The 13318-nt window shown below is 36.2% G+C and overlaps 2 protein-coding genes across 5 annotated transcripts in view; one reads left to right on the plus strand and one right to left on the minus strand.

The window, feature by feature from the left end:
* The first annotated feature begins 215 nt into the window (after nt 1-215).
* On the plus strand, nt 216-1924 carry LOC107718818 (prepro-urotensin II-gamma-like). Its single transcript, XM_016526048.1, has 5 exons — nt 216-241; nt 875-951; nt 1396-1509; nt 1652-1695; nt 1811-1924. The coding sequence occupies exons 1-5, from the start codon at nt 216-218 to the stop codon at nt 1922-1924; spliced, it is 375 nt and encodes a 124-aa protein (XP_016381534.1).
* A 5091-nt stretch (nt 1925-7015) lies between these two features.
* Nucleotides 7016-13318, minus strand: part of LOC107718815 (calmodulin-binding transcription activator 1-like) — a 220160-nt gene continuing 213857 nt past the window's right edge. For 3 of the 4 annotated variants that reach the window (XM_016526044.1, XM_016526043.1, XM_016526041.1), the window contains one exon: nt 7016-8365. In XM_016526044.1, the coding sequence (XP_016381530.1) occupies nt 8333-8365 (33 nt within the window). In that variant the 3' untranslated portion in view covers nt 7016-8332. Of the gene's footprint in view, nt 8366-11890; nt 11922-13318 lie in introns of all 4 variants that reach the window. The other variant, XM_016526042.1, reaches the window with a different exon arrangement.

The following is a 13318-nucleotide window of genomic DNA, read 5'->3' on the forward strand; positions in this document are numbered from 1 at the left end:
AGTGCCCCTCAGAGGTGTGGGATGATATTCTGCCCTCTACTGGCGTTTGAGTCTTAAAATTCATGCACTGTGAAGGAAACTATAGAGTTTTGTATTGCATTATATGTTATGTGCTATGTGAGTTCAGTGTGCATGGAGTGTACTGTGAATTTATGTTTAATGTTGGGAGCAGTTCAGCCAAGCAAATACCTCATAAGATCAATCTTACATAGCCTATGAGGTTCACAGATGTAGCCAGACTGTGAGTGACGTACATCCTTTTAAAACGACTCTTCATTTCTCACCTCTGCTCTGTCTGATTATACTCCACGCTTTGTAACTGTCAAATGTGCATCACTAATACATCTTTGGCAGTGGGTGATAAATGTCATGCTCTCCTCAGAAGACAAGTAATCTGGACTTTATGTCCCTGGAGCTCCTGAGTTTCATTTTTATTACCCTCATTGACATAATGTTCTTGGCATCAGTGTGGCTGCCTGAATTTCCAATAAAATATGTGTACCTATGCATCAGTTAACCAGGCTTTTCTGTGAATTTAAAGAGATATATTTTCATCCTTTCCAACGTAAAAGAACTAGATTCATGGGCTAAATAAATCGGCTGACATAAAATAATCTCTTTATGTGTTTTGCTGTCTCAAGAGTTGATAGATGGAGATTTGCACACCTGAGACCCCCAATTTACAAATTCAGTAAAACAGGGCATTGAGATTCAAAGGTGATAAAGCCACCGTGGCTTGCTATACCAGTCATCCTGATTTATTCATGGATATTAACTCAACAGGATCCACATTTTAAAATAGTATTCTCAATAAAAACACTGCATTGATTATGATTCACTCAGCTTTGGAAGAGTGGTGTATATAAGAAAAAAGAATCCTCCTGCTCTCCTGCAGTCATCTGTTAGCACATCCTGTTACAGACACAGCTGACATGACTTTCAGCAGCCCTGGTGAGTACATTCAGACATAATGTTTCAGATGTTATTATTTTTAATTAAATTAAATTAAATTAAATTAAATTAAATTAAATTAAATTAAATGTATATATTGGATATTTTTCTCCCCTGGCAAAGTTTATTGATTTATTTATATATATTGGATATTTTTTTCTATATTTTTTTTCTTCCTATGAATGGATTTATTGAATAATGTAATGGTTAAGTGCATTTAGCATTGTTTTTGTCCAAGGAGACAATCAAGAACAGTCTATCTCTTTTGTGTGTGTGTGTGTGTGTAGTTAAGCACTGATACCACATACCTTTTCATCGACAACTGCCTTAAATGAGTACACAGGGTGCAAAAATTTAACATTAATTTTTTTATGCCTGGGCCAAATAGCAATACTGGCAAATTTGCTGTAGCTGATGAAATAACTGCTGTGATTGCTGCTTTAGATGCAGTGGAAGAGGCCGGAGAGGTCAGTCCAGATGATTTCTCTGTCTCTGATCTCAATGATCTCCTGCAGAGGGTGGCAGTCGCAGGATATTCCCCAATGCTCAACCAAGAGAGTGAGACTCATTTATCTGACACAGACATTTAATCTCAAAAGTTACAACGGTACCATCTTTCAGTGTTACTGAAAGTTCTTCTGTAGACGATAAAAGAAACCACTCTTTTGTACCTTGAATGCTCATACTGTTCTTTTCACAGATATCAAAGTGCCTGGGCAGATTCCTAAAGAAGCTCTTAGAGAGGTAAACAAAATAACAATCTCTAAGCATGTAAATAATGCTGTGTTCACGTGTATTATCTTGCTATATTACATTTTCATGCAAATATGTGAGCAACAGCTTCTGTTTCTCTTTTAAGTTACTGTTAGAAAAACCGTATCGCCTTATTCCTCCCAGAGGTCTGTGGGGCAGCAGGAGACAGTTCAGGAAGAGAGGTGGCGGTGCGGATTGCTTCTGGAAATACTGTGTTTGAAGCAATCATGACATACTGAACTGAGTCATAGGGCTTTTATAGCTTTTCCTACCAGTATGGACTCTCTCTCTCTCTCTCTCTCTCTCACACACACACATACATGCACACACACACACACGCACGCACGCACGCACACACACATTGCAGAAGCAAAAATATACAGGACAGAGTTATAAAAATATGCGCAAAACAGTCTCTCTCAACAGAGAGATTGATATTAACCACTAACATGTAAAATATCTGGGACTTTTTTCTACATATCTTCAGTTTTTATGTGTCTGGAAATTTTTAATGGCATATATTTCTGGAATATTTTGGATTTAGTGCCAATACTATCTTTATAGAAGAGACCACATAGCTGTACTGTATAAAACCTATAACTATAAATAACAGCAAAAATAAAATAATAAAAAAAATAATAAAAAGCCTCCATTCTTTGTCCATAATGTTGTTTCATTTCCCCCTTTGAAACACATTTGTATATTTTGTAACTCCTTTTATTTCTTACAATGAGCAATTTCTCATTTTTATGCCTATATGACACTACTTGAGAAATCAATATAAGTTGCTTCACCTCTCTGACAGTGTGAGCAGCAGTGTGTACAGGCTGACTGCCACCCCACAAAACACACAGCAGCAACAGACTGACAGACACGCTGAACGTGCCCTTCATTATATCTGTAAAACTGAACACAATCATAATGATGCACTAATAAATGAGGTCTCAAAAAAATGTCATAATTTCATAATAAATACATAAATTACACGATAAAAGAAAATAGTCAATAAATTATCTTTTAGGCATTAAACAAACAAATATATAATAATTGTTAAATAGAATAAATAATATATAAATAAATAGTATACATTTTAATAGTATAACATGTGATTTACAATAATAATTATATAATAAAAATATAAATACAAGTAAAAACTACTTTGAAATGTGTAACTCTTTAATAACACATGTACTTAATATATTGTCATTTTATGATGAATTTGTTAATGTATTCATTTATTAAATAAAATGTTTAATTGCTACACACACACATTTATTATTTCTACTATACACACACAGAAGTTACAATTTAATATTACAATATAAATGATTATTATGTACATATACAAATTGAAACATTAAACATTTTCAGTTGTTCATATAATGATGTTTTTCAGATATACATTATATGTACATGTAGAGCTGTATTATTTTTTCTCTACAAAACATACTGTATTATGGCATAATGATTAGCACAAACAAGCAAATCAGAACCGAAATGAATGAGAATGATATAACAGTCGAAAATGGCAAAGATGTTGTTCCTTACCTGAACAGCCTCCAGCAATTCCCAGGTGGTTGTTGTTGTGCAGAACACAGAGCTACACTGAAGTCTTCACAATTTATATCCTTAGAGGAGTCTGACCAATAACCACGTGTTTGGAGTCCAGAGGGCAGTTACCTGGCCCATAAACCCAGCCAGTAACTGACCCCATCACTGTCCCCGGTTCTGTTGTCAATAATAAAGCAAAAAATGCCTCTTCTGCACAAGCACAAATGCATACACAGCAGTCATTTCCTGTTCCATAAACTATCAATCCCATAAGCGTCCACCATTCCTGATCACACAAAATAACTAACCATTAGTTTAATCACTGAATTTGAATAGGCCAAGCAGAACCAATAATTATAAAATGTAAATGACCTTTTACTAATTCATGATCATGATTCATTAAACATGAATGTCATCAGTTGGACCTAAAACTGTCATAGCATCTTCACGAAGGTCAGGATGCAGTGTGTTGCAGCGACCAACAGGTGGCCCAACTGAGTCAAATAATTTCACCTGAAATATAATTAGTTGTTAAACTAGTACAGTTTAAATAATTTTCCTTTAGTATAGTTTAAAAAAAGACATTAAAATAACTTGGAAAAAAAAGGCTTTTCTTAAGTTTTCCCCTTTTATTATTTTACAGCAGAAAGAATATAAAGCATTCAGAAAACATCTTTCATATTTTAAGGGCAATTCAAAACATTTTGCATGGCTTCAGCAGCTGAATTCTCTTTTTTTAACATATCCATCGATTCAGTGACTCTTTAACATGCACAATTACAAAAATAAATTGCTCAAACCAGGGGGAAGGAAGAAAAAAAAAAAAGGACATTTAAAAAAGGAGAAACAAAAAACAAAACAATAATCAGGGGTCATCAGGAAAGGAGAGGGCTACATAATTGGGAAAGACACAGAAAAAGACAGCTAGAGAGGAGAGGAAAAGTAGATCTAACACTAGTTTAACATGCAAAGTGTAGAGAGCCCCAAGTGTAGCTGTAATAAAGGCAGGGCCGCTATTTTCTGGGTTTGAAAGGGATGAAAACGTGCAGCTCCATGAAGGGTCATATAAGCACTGTCCTTAAACTACTACATTCTAATCTCACAATACTGGCATTTGCATAAGAGTAAATCAGCTACGTGTGTCCAACAGATCGCTGTCCCCATTAGGTCTACATGTCTCCACTTCAGGAATTGCTTATTGCTCTGTGCCCATGAGTGGTGGGATGTTTCCTAGGGCCCTGCTTTCCCTTTTCTAAAGAATGGTTGCGCAGGAAAGGCAGTCTCTGCTCGAAGTTGTTGATGCGACAAACAAAACTGATGAGGTATCTTCTGTGGGCTGAGCTGTGATACCGTTAAAGCTGAAGCAGAATTGTCAAAATGAACCCGTATGCGACCAGATGAGGTTATTGTCTGGCATTTATAAACTACAGCTACTCTTTTATGTTTTAAAACGTCTATCTATGGCTATAATAAAGTGAGGATGTTCATGAATCGATCCGAGCAGCATTTTTCATTATTGTGAGACAGTATATCCACGGCAGTGTGTTTATATAGTGACGATGCGGAGACGCTGCATTGAACTGAAACATCCATGCGTATTTACACTAGCTTCAGACGCATTCGAGTAGACCTGCTCCATTCCAACGGGCTTAATCACTCTTATACAACACCAGTCAGTGCCGCGCTTTCGACAAATCGGTTTTTATAGACCTAAGGTACATCAACTGAGCTCACATAGTTGATTAAAAAAAGGTGAACAGCATGACATGTTCAGAATCACAGTAATTTGATCAGGACAGTCTGGCTCGTTTCCCAATAAGCAGCAACCAATTCTCAAGTGACTTGCTCTATCGCTCCTTTTCTCCAGTTTGGCACCTGAGTTAAGATACAAAAGTGAACCCGTCAGATTCACACCCGAGGTTTCAACTGCACCAGTGCCATGGACACTTAGCGTGGATATGGACACAGTTCTGTGGTGCATGCTTTCTTATGAGGTACACAGTTTTTTCTTTTTTAACCTGTTTTTGTGGAGGTGGAGTAGTTGAAAAAATGGGAATGTAAATGGAAAGTGGGGTTGAGACTGAATTCGAAGAGGAAACAGGAAGCCAAATTCTATAAAAAAAAATAAAAAAAGATTCATGCTGCCCCCTGTATATCTGCCAGCTGTTTTGACTTTTTGTATTGTAAAGCTACGTTTCGAAGCCCTCGGTCTGTTTTAAGTTCTGCAACCCATGAAACCAGCTGCTTTACAGAACAGTATTTCTTCGACAAGTCTACCTGACTACCAAATCTACAAAAATAAGCATGCTTTGGGTGCTGTTTTTAGCCACCCGGTTATCTATGTTACCCATGCAAGCATAATAAGACTCGAGTTGCCACCGCAGTGCATCAGCTGACAACCTAAACTGCTACCGGAATGATGAATGCGAGGCAAGAACCAGCCGGACTGAAATCTGCAGTTCTCGCGGGTTCATCTGGCAGTTCCAATAGAGGACGTGAGTTACGACGAAGCCATAAATTCCTGGTGCGCTAAAATGAAATAACTTACACGGAGAAAGCACGGACAAAGAAACAAGTTACGGAACGGAAAATAAAAAACGGACAGACTATTATTCACTTCTCGCTAATGCCAGTCCATCGCAAACCTCACATGCAGACTGACATGGCTCGCTGGATTTAGAATATGATCAGGCACTTCCAACATAAGCACTCTGAAGAAAACATTTACATATCATTCTCTTGAACAGAGACGCAAATACAAAATATGACAAAAAGCATTTTGATATGAGGGGAAACTGAAATCTACACAATTTTAGTGCATTAGAAATAATTTTCAGGAGCGTTTTCATAGACTTTCCCTTTTTCAAACACCACGGCGACACCTGCTGTTGAAAGTAACATCACTGCAACACTGCTGAAATTGATTGATCTTTGGAGGTCTGCCAGGCCCTTGACGCCAATGTTTTAGCACCAAAAGAAACCCGTTAAAATGCATAACAGGGAACCTAAACTTTCAGTCAGTGTAGCAGTGTGGATTTCGAAAGAAGTTATCTCATTATTTCAGCTTCTTTGTCTTTACTGTCAGCTCACAGGTTTTTTTTTGTTGCACATCTTGTGTAATAAGACTGTCAGAATGTTACTTAAAGCTGCATAATGCTGCTATAAGCTCTACTACCTGCATTCATAACAGAAAAACATACTTTACATCATTTCAATGACATAATACAAAAGTATTCAGACTTATGAAACACAAAACAAACAAACATACAGTACAAATAAACCAAATGAGATATGTGATACACTAAGATCCTTCCTGAATACACCATCATCCTTGACCGACTGTGTTGACGGGTTGAATGCAAGTGAATCAGATCACGTTTTACCATGTGATTATCTGTTCAGCAATGATTAACTTCCTTTAAGCAGTAGCATTCACATTACTTGGCACCGTTGGCAAAAAGGTTATTGGTAGCCCAGAAAAAAACAAACAAACAGATGTAAACATAACCTAATGATCATTTTGCCTTTTCTCCTACCTCATAAATACTGTATTTTTCATAATCGCAGGAAAGTCATGCTTTAGCAAAATGTTCTTCTCAAGAACATTCAAAGTAAAATAAAATACTCTTATAGTGAAATAATTTTACAGAGCATAGCCACTAATGCTTTTGAACTCTTTTTTTTTGTATCTGTGTTCGTTTTTGTCATGCACATACAGTAGCTTGACTTTATCCCAGATATTTACACTATGTACAAACGATACAACCATACTTCTTAGGCATTCAAACAAAACTATACAAATATTCAGATTTTTACGCTAATCTGTTTTGATTCCTTTCAATGAGTAAAATAATATATTTCTAAAATACAATCCCGCTTAGATAAATGTTTTACTTTGCGTACCGGCAACCCTCTTTATGTACAGGAACCGCTCAATTGTCAAAAATATGGATTTGTCTAACCCTGGGTGTGGAGACCCTTCAAAGTATGTCAAAGATATCAAGGCAATGCATGTAATTTTCCCTTAAACAGCTTAGAAAACCTCTTAAGTTGATTTTCAACTTAATGAAAGCTTCACCAATGACTGTTTAACATTGGATTAACAAAAGAAAACTTTACAAACTGGCCAATAGTAAATGATGGGCAGAGGTGATGACATTTGGTGTCTCCAGTACATTCATGTAGTTAAAAACTAAAATGAAAAGACTGCGGCCTAGTTTCAAGCATGCATAAGACAAGTTCTGCCTGGAGCGATCCATTGCTCTGTGATGTCTTGCTAACTCTGAACTGGCTGAATATCATCAGTTTGAAAATAGTTATTGATTCCACATGTCTTGTTAGCAAAATAACATCAGCATTTGCCACATCACCCGAGCCTGCTCATTTCCCTCTTTCATTCATCAGCTACCCAGTCCCCTTGTAGCTAAGAGAAGACAGGTGACCGTAAGGGACAGACTGGAAGAAGTTTCTGACGAATTTGTCTGGTTGTGGAGTAAAGCATGTACAAAAACTAATTCATGAATTATTCATCATTTTTGGTAACAATTTTACCCACTAAACACATCTTGTGATCTTTTGAAAACAATGAAATACACTCGGAACAGGTCCGGCCATGATTGTGTCAACTCCATATTTTGTCTCTTTCTTTCTTTCTTTTTCTTTCTTTCTTTCTTTCTTTCCTTTACGAGCCACTGAAGAGCAGGACTTCCATTCCTTTTTTTTCCTTTTTCAAACAAAACATTTTAATGTTCATCCAAAATGACAAATCAATCCATTAAAAAGTGCAAAAAATGCCACGAAGCAAATGTTCCTCCTCCTAAAACAACGTCCTTAGAGTTTGTTTTGATCCACAGCAGTTGGCTCTTTTCTTCATAAAAGAAACATAGAAGGAATAAAGACATATGAAAAACGCAGTTGTTTAGTAGCCAAAGTATCAGCCATACAGTTATAGTAAGAGTTGCAGTGTTCTTGCTATTTTTTTTCCTCTTGTAAAACGTCTCTGGTTGAAACAGAAAAACTGAAAGGAAGAGTCTGGAGAGAGTAATGTCACATTGTGAGGGGGCTCTTCTGGACGCTCTCATGTTCCCTGGCCTTTCTCAATTCTCTCACTCTGAAAAACAATAGATAGATATTGAGGGACACAGATCGAACATCTCACATCTCAAGTCAATTTAGCATTTATCTCAGAGAGCAGAGAAGGTCAGATCAAGCCCTGGTTAAAAGAGTAGTTATTTCTTGTGTAGAACACAAAAGCAGATTTTTAGCAAAATGTCCAAGCTGCTCATTTCCATACGATGAAACTGAATGGCTGTCCCTGTCGTACAGTGTATAGAAAGTAAAAGTGTTTGTTTACATAATATATGTGTGTACTGTGTATATTTATTATGTATATATAAATACTCACACACACATGCATGTATATATTTAAGAAAAATGTTTTGTTTATATATAAAATATTTATATTTATATATAATATAATTATATATGAATATAAATATATATATATACACACACACACATGTAAATATTTTTAAAATATATACATGTATGTTTGTGTATTTATATATACATAATAAATATACAGAGTACACACACATATATTATGTAAACAAACACTTTTATTATCGTTTGACAGCACTAATAACACAACCTTGAGATTCTTCTAAACATCTCTTTTTGTGTTCCAAAGAATAAAAGAAAAAAAAGTCATACAGCTTTGGAACAACATAAGGTCCATTTTTGGGCAAATTATCCCTTTAAACAGAAAAAAAACACTAGTGTGCTTTAAGAAAACCCTTTGAAATCTTTAAATATCCAGCACAGTGTGTACAATACATTTTTGAAGATTTATTGTTATAAGATTGCATGGTTTACGTGGAACACTTAACCAGCTAAAAGCTGCATTTGTTTTAAATTTTAATATATTTTAAATGTAATTTGTTCCAGTGATGGAAAATATGAATTTTCAACATCCGTACTCCAGTCTTCAGTGTCACACGATCCTTGAGAAATCATTCTAATATGCTAATTTAGTGCTCAAGAAACATTTCTTCTTGAAAACAGTTGAAAATGTTTAAAATATTTGTGCTGCTTAAATTTTTTTGTGGAAACCAGTAGTGCATTTAATTTAATATAATCATTTTTATAATAATATAATTTTTATGAAAGAACACTCTTCTGGCCAGTGCTCTATGCAAAAGTTCTCATAGATCTTCACTGAAGATTTGCCCCATTTTCTTCATTGCTTCACCTTGTAAGTTTCTGGAGTAAGTAGATATATAGGACAAAAAGCTTAAAATAGTATGCATTTCATTTAATACAAAATCAGTCTGAAACCTTATCTCGTCGCTTTTGACAAGAAACTATAGCTGTCTGCTGATTATTCTGTCTACTTCCTTTTGAAATATGTTGCTCAAACATGTGATGAAATATAGACCAACTTAGTTTTTGTACTATGCTTTGATATTTATGTACACAGATATCATATCTACAACCAAACAATTAAAGAGAGATAGACAGATACTGTAGACTGTCAGTTCCCACTGCAGCATGTGCAATAAAACAGGCTTTAGCTGAGCTAGTCAGAACGAAAACACACAAGCCAGAGAGGCAGTCAGTTTTCTCTGGGTCACATATTTCCCAGCATGCCTCAGAGCAAGACTCATTATCATATATTCATGCAACATCGTTTAAACCAGACAACCTTCTGTTCTTCCGTCTATCTTATCTTTTCCTCTTTACAAATACAGGAAGTAAAGGAAACTTAAATAATCAAGACAGGAGAAAAAGGTGCTTGTTTAATGTAGTGTCTCAGTGGTTAGTGTATAGCAAGACACAACCGATATCCTGAGGCCGATCATATGCTGAGGCCCTTGATCTCAGTCATCTCTGCGTCCAGTTGGTAGCTGTCATGCAAGCAGGCATCAAGCAGTGGTGATGAAGGAGGGCAAGAAGGAGCAAGAGAGGATGGGAAGGGGGTCTTTGTGTGTGTGTGTGACGAAAAAATGTTTTGTTTATATATAAAATATTTATATTTATATATAATATAATTATATATGAATATAAATATATATATATACACACACACACATGTAAATATTTTTAAAATATATACATGTATGTTTGTGTATTTATATATACATAATAAATATACAGAGTACACACACATATATTATGTAAACAAACACTTTTATTATCGTTTGACAGCACTAATAACACAACCTTGAGATTCTTCTAAACATCTCTTTTTGTGTTCCAAAGAATAAAAGAAAAAAAAGTCATACAGCTTTGGAACAACATAAGGTCCATTTTTGGGCAAATTATCCCTTTAAACAGAAAAAAAACACTAGTGTGCTTTAAGAAAACCCTTTGAAATCTTTAAATATCCAGCACAGTGTGTACAATACATTTTTGAAGATTTATTGTTATAAGATTGCATGGTTTACGTGGAACACTTAACCAGCTAAAAGCTGCATTTGTTTTAAATTTTAATATATTTTAAATGTAATTTGTTCCAGTGATGGAAAATATGAATTTTCAACATCCGTACTCCAGTCTTCAGTGTCACACGATCCTTGAGAAATCATTCTAATATGCTAATTTAGTGCTCAAGAAACATTTCTTCTTGAAAACAGTTGAAAATGTTTAAAATATTTGTGCTGCTTAAATTTTTTTGTGGAAACCAGTAGTGCATTTAATTTAATATAATCATTTTTATAATAATATAATTTTTATGAAAGAACACTCTTCTGGCCAGTGCTCTATGCAAAAGTTCTCATAGATCTTCACTGAAGATTTGCCCCATTTTCTTCATTGCTTCACCTTGTAAGTTTCTGGAGTAAGTAGATATATAGGACAAAAAGCTTAAAATAGTATGCATTTCATTTAATACAAAATCAGTCTGAAACCTTATCTCGTCGCTTTTGACAAGAAACTATAGCTGTCTGCTGATTATTCTGTCTACTTCCTTTTGAAATATGTTGCTCAAACATGTGATGAAATATAGACCAACTTAGTTTTTGTACTATGCTTTGATATTTATGTACACAGATATCATATCTACAACCAAACAATTAAAGAGAGATAGACAGATACTGTAGACTGTCAGTTCCCACTGCAGCATGTGCAATAAAACAGGCTTTAGCTGAGCTAGTCAGAACGAAAACACACAAGCCAGAGAGGCAGTCAGTTTTCTCTGGGTCACATATTTCCCAGCATGCCTCAGAGCAAGACTCATTATCATATATTCATGCAACATCGTTTAAACCAGACAACCTTCTGTTCTTCCGTCTATCTTATCTTTTCCTCTTTACAAATACAGGAAGTAAAGGAAACTTAAATAATCAAGACAGGAGAAAAAGGTGCTTGTTTAATGTAGTGTCTCAGTGGTTAGTGTATAGCAAGACACAACCGATATCCTGAGGCCGATCATATGCTGAGGCCCTTGATCTCAGTCATCTCTGCGTCCAGTTGGTAGCTGTCATGCAAGCAGGCATCAAGCAGTGGTGATGAAGGAGGGCAAGAAGGAGCAAGAGAGGATGGGAAGGGGGTCTTTGTGTGTGTGTGTGACGAGCGAGAGTGAGAGAGAGAGAGAGAAAAAAAGGGAGACATACTGAATCGCTGAGGCTGCACTCACCCGCTTGAATAGTCTATGGTCCATCAAGGGGCTTTGCATTAACAGCAAAACAACACCAGACAGCTATTAGCACACAGCAGATATCATGATGGAGAAGGAGGGCAAGGAAAAAGAGCCAAGGGAAGGGAGGAGCACCTCTCACTAAACCACTCATGATTAATGAATCACACTTTCAAGGAAGAAAATAAGTTCCGTTTTAACACCAAAAAAATAAAAAAATATGGAAACAAAACATGAAGCTTTCCAAGTGTCACATTTGTATCAGCAGTGTTTCAGGTAGCGGATGAATGGCATGGCCAGTAGGGGGCAATGTGGCAGAGGGAGAATACCTGTGGCGGCAACGGCGGAGGAACCTCATGATCTTGCGGGCGGCCTGATCCTGCCTCTTAGTGAGAAGACTGCTTCTGAAACAGAAACATCGCAATTAATCAGATTTGGACCAAATTAAGAGGGAGTGATTAATCACAGGGCAGTGTATTGAGTGCTACCTGAGTTTGTGCTGGACCTTTGCTGCGGTGGCCGCTCTGCGGTGGGGCCCCAGCCGGCCGAACTTCCTGTAGCTGCGGTAACACTGCTGGATCAGCACGGCCGCCCGCCGGCTCTGCTGGAACTTCTTCTGCTCGTGGTAGCTGCGGAACTTACTCTGAATAAGGATGGCGGCCTGCGTCATCTTCTTATAAAGTGCATACTGATATATAAACACACATTAATGGAAACATTAATGACAAAAATGTAATTGCTCCCTATTCAACTCACATTGGGCAGATACACACAGGAAAGTATAGAAAGTGACAACCACATTTAAACAACATGAGGGTGAGTAAATGATGCCAGAATTTTTGGTGGATTATCCCTTTAAGTGTAAACCTCTAAATTATCACACCAATATGCAGTATGATTGACAGAGTGATAATCGTAAAATGTGAGACAAAAAGCTTAATATAAAGGCAACATGTTGTTTCCAAAATTAAATGATTGACTTCTGTATTGTTACTCTGAAGCCAATGCAAATTACTAAAATATGATCTAGAAAATATTGACTTTGTATTAAGTTCAACCCATTATTATGTAATATTAGATGCATAAACCTGAAGATAAACAATTCGATTCAAATGTATGTTATAGTGCTTTTTATAATGAATATTGTTCTATTGAATTTACAGTTTTCTGATTTACAGTTAACTGTGACAGCTCTGAAATACATTTTGTATTTCTCATTTGCATACCCTCTCATATTTTCTGTGGACCCCCTAAACACTCTTGCAGCCATCTGGAGGTCTCCAGTAACAATCTGAAAACCCTTGGTCTAGCACAGGGGTCTCCAACCTTTTTGTGAGTGAGGGCTCCCTGAAGGGATAAAATAGTCTCAAGGGCTACTTGTTTGATATACTCCAATACATACATACATATATATATATATATATATAT

This window comes from Sinocyclocheilus rhinocerous, unplaced genomic scaffold (genome assembly GCF_001515625.1).
Source record: "Sinocyclocheilus rhinocerous isolate Xijiao unplaced genomic scaffold, SAMN03320098_v1.1 scaffold2017, whole genome shotgun sequence".
NCBI classification, from domain to species: Eukaryota; Metazoa; Chordata; class Actinopteri; order Cypriniformes; family Cyprinidae; genus Sinocyclocheilus; species Sinocyclocheilus rhinocerous.

What these genes read in the sequence shown, in the direction of transcription:
- LOC107718818 (XM_016526048.1), top strand. Translation starts at nt 216, where the DNA reads ATGAGGTTCACAGATGTAGCCAGACT. An exon ending in TTCACAGATGTAGCCAGACT is followed by an intron (nt 242 to 874) that starts GTGAGTGACGTA and finishes ATAAGAAAAAAG; the next exon opens with AATCCTCCTGCTCTCCTGCA. An exon ending in CATGACTTTCAGCAGCCCTG is followed by an intron (nt 952 to 1,395) that starts GTGAGTACATTC and finishes TTGCTGCTTTAG; the next exon opens with ATGCAGTGGAAGAGGCCGGA.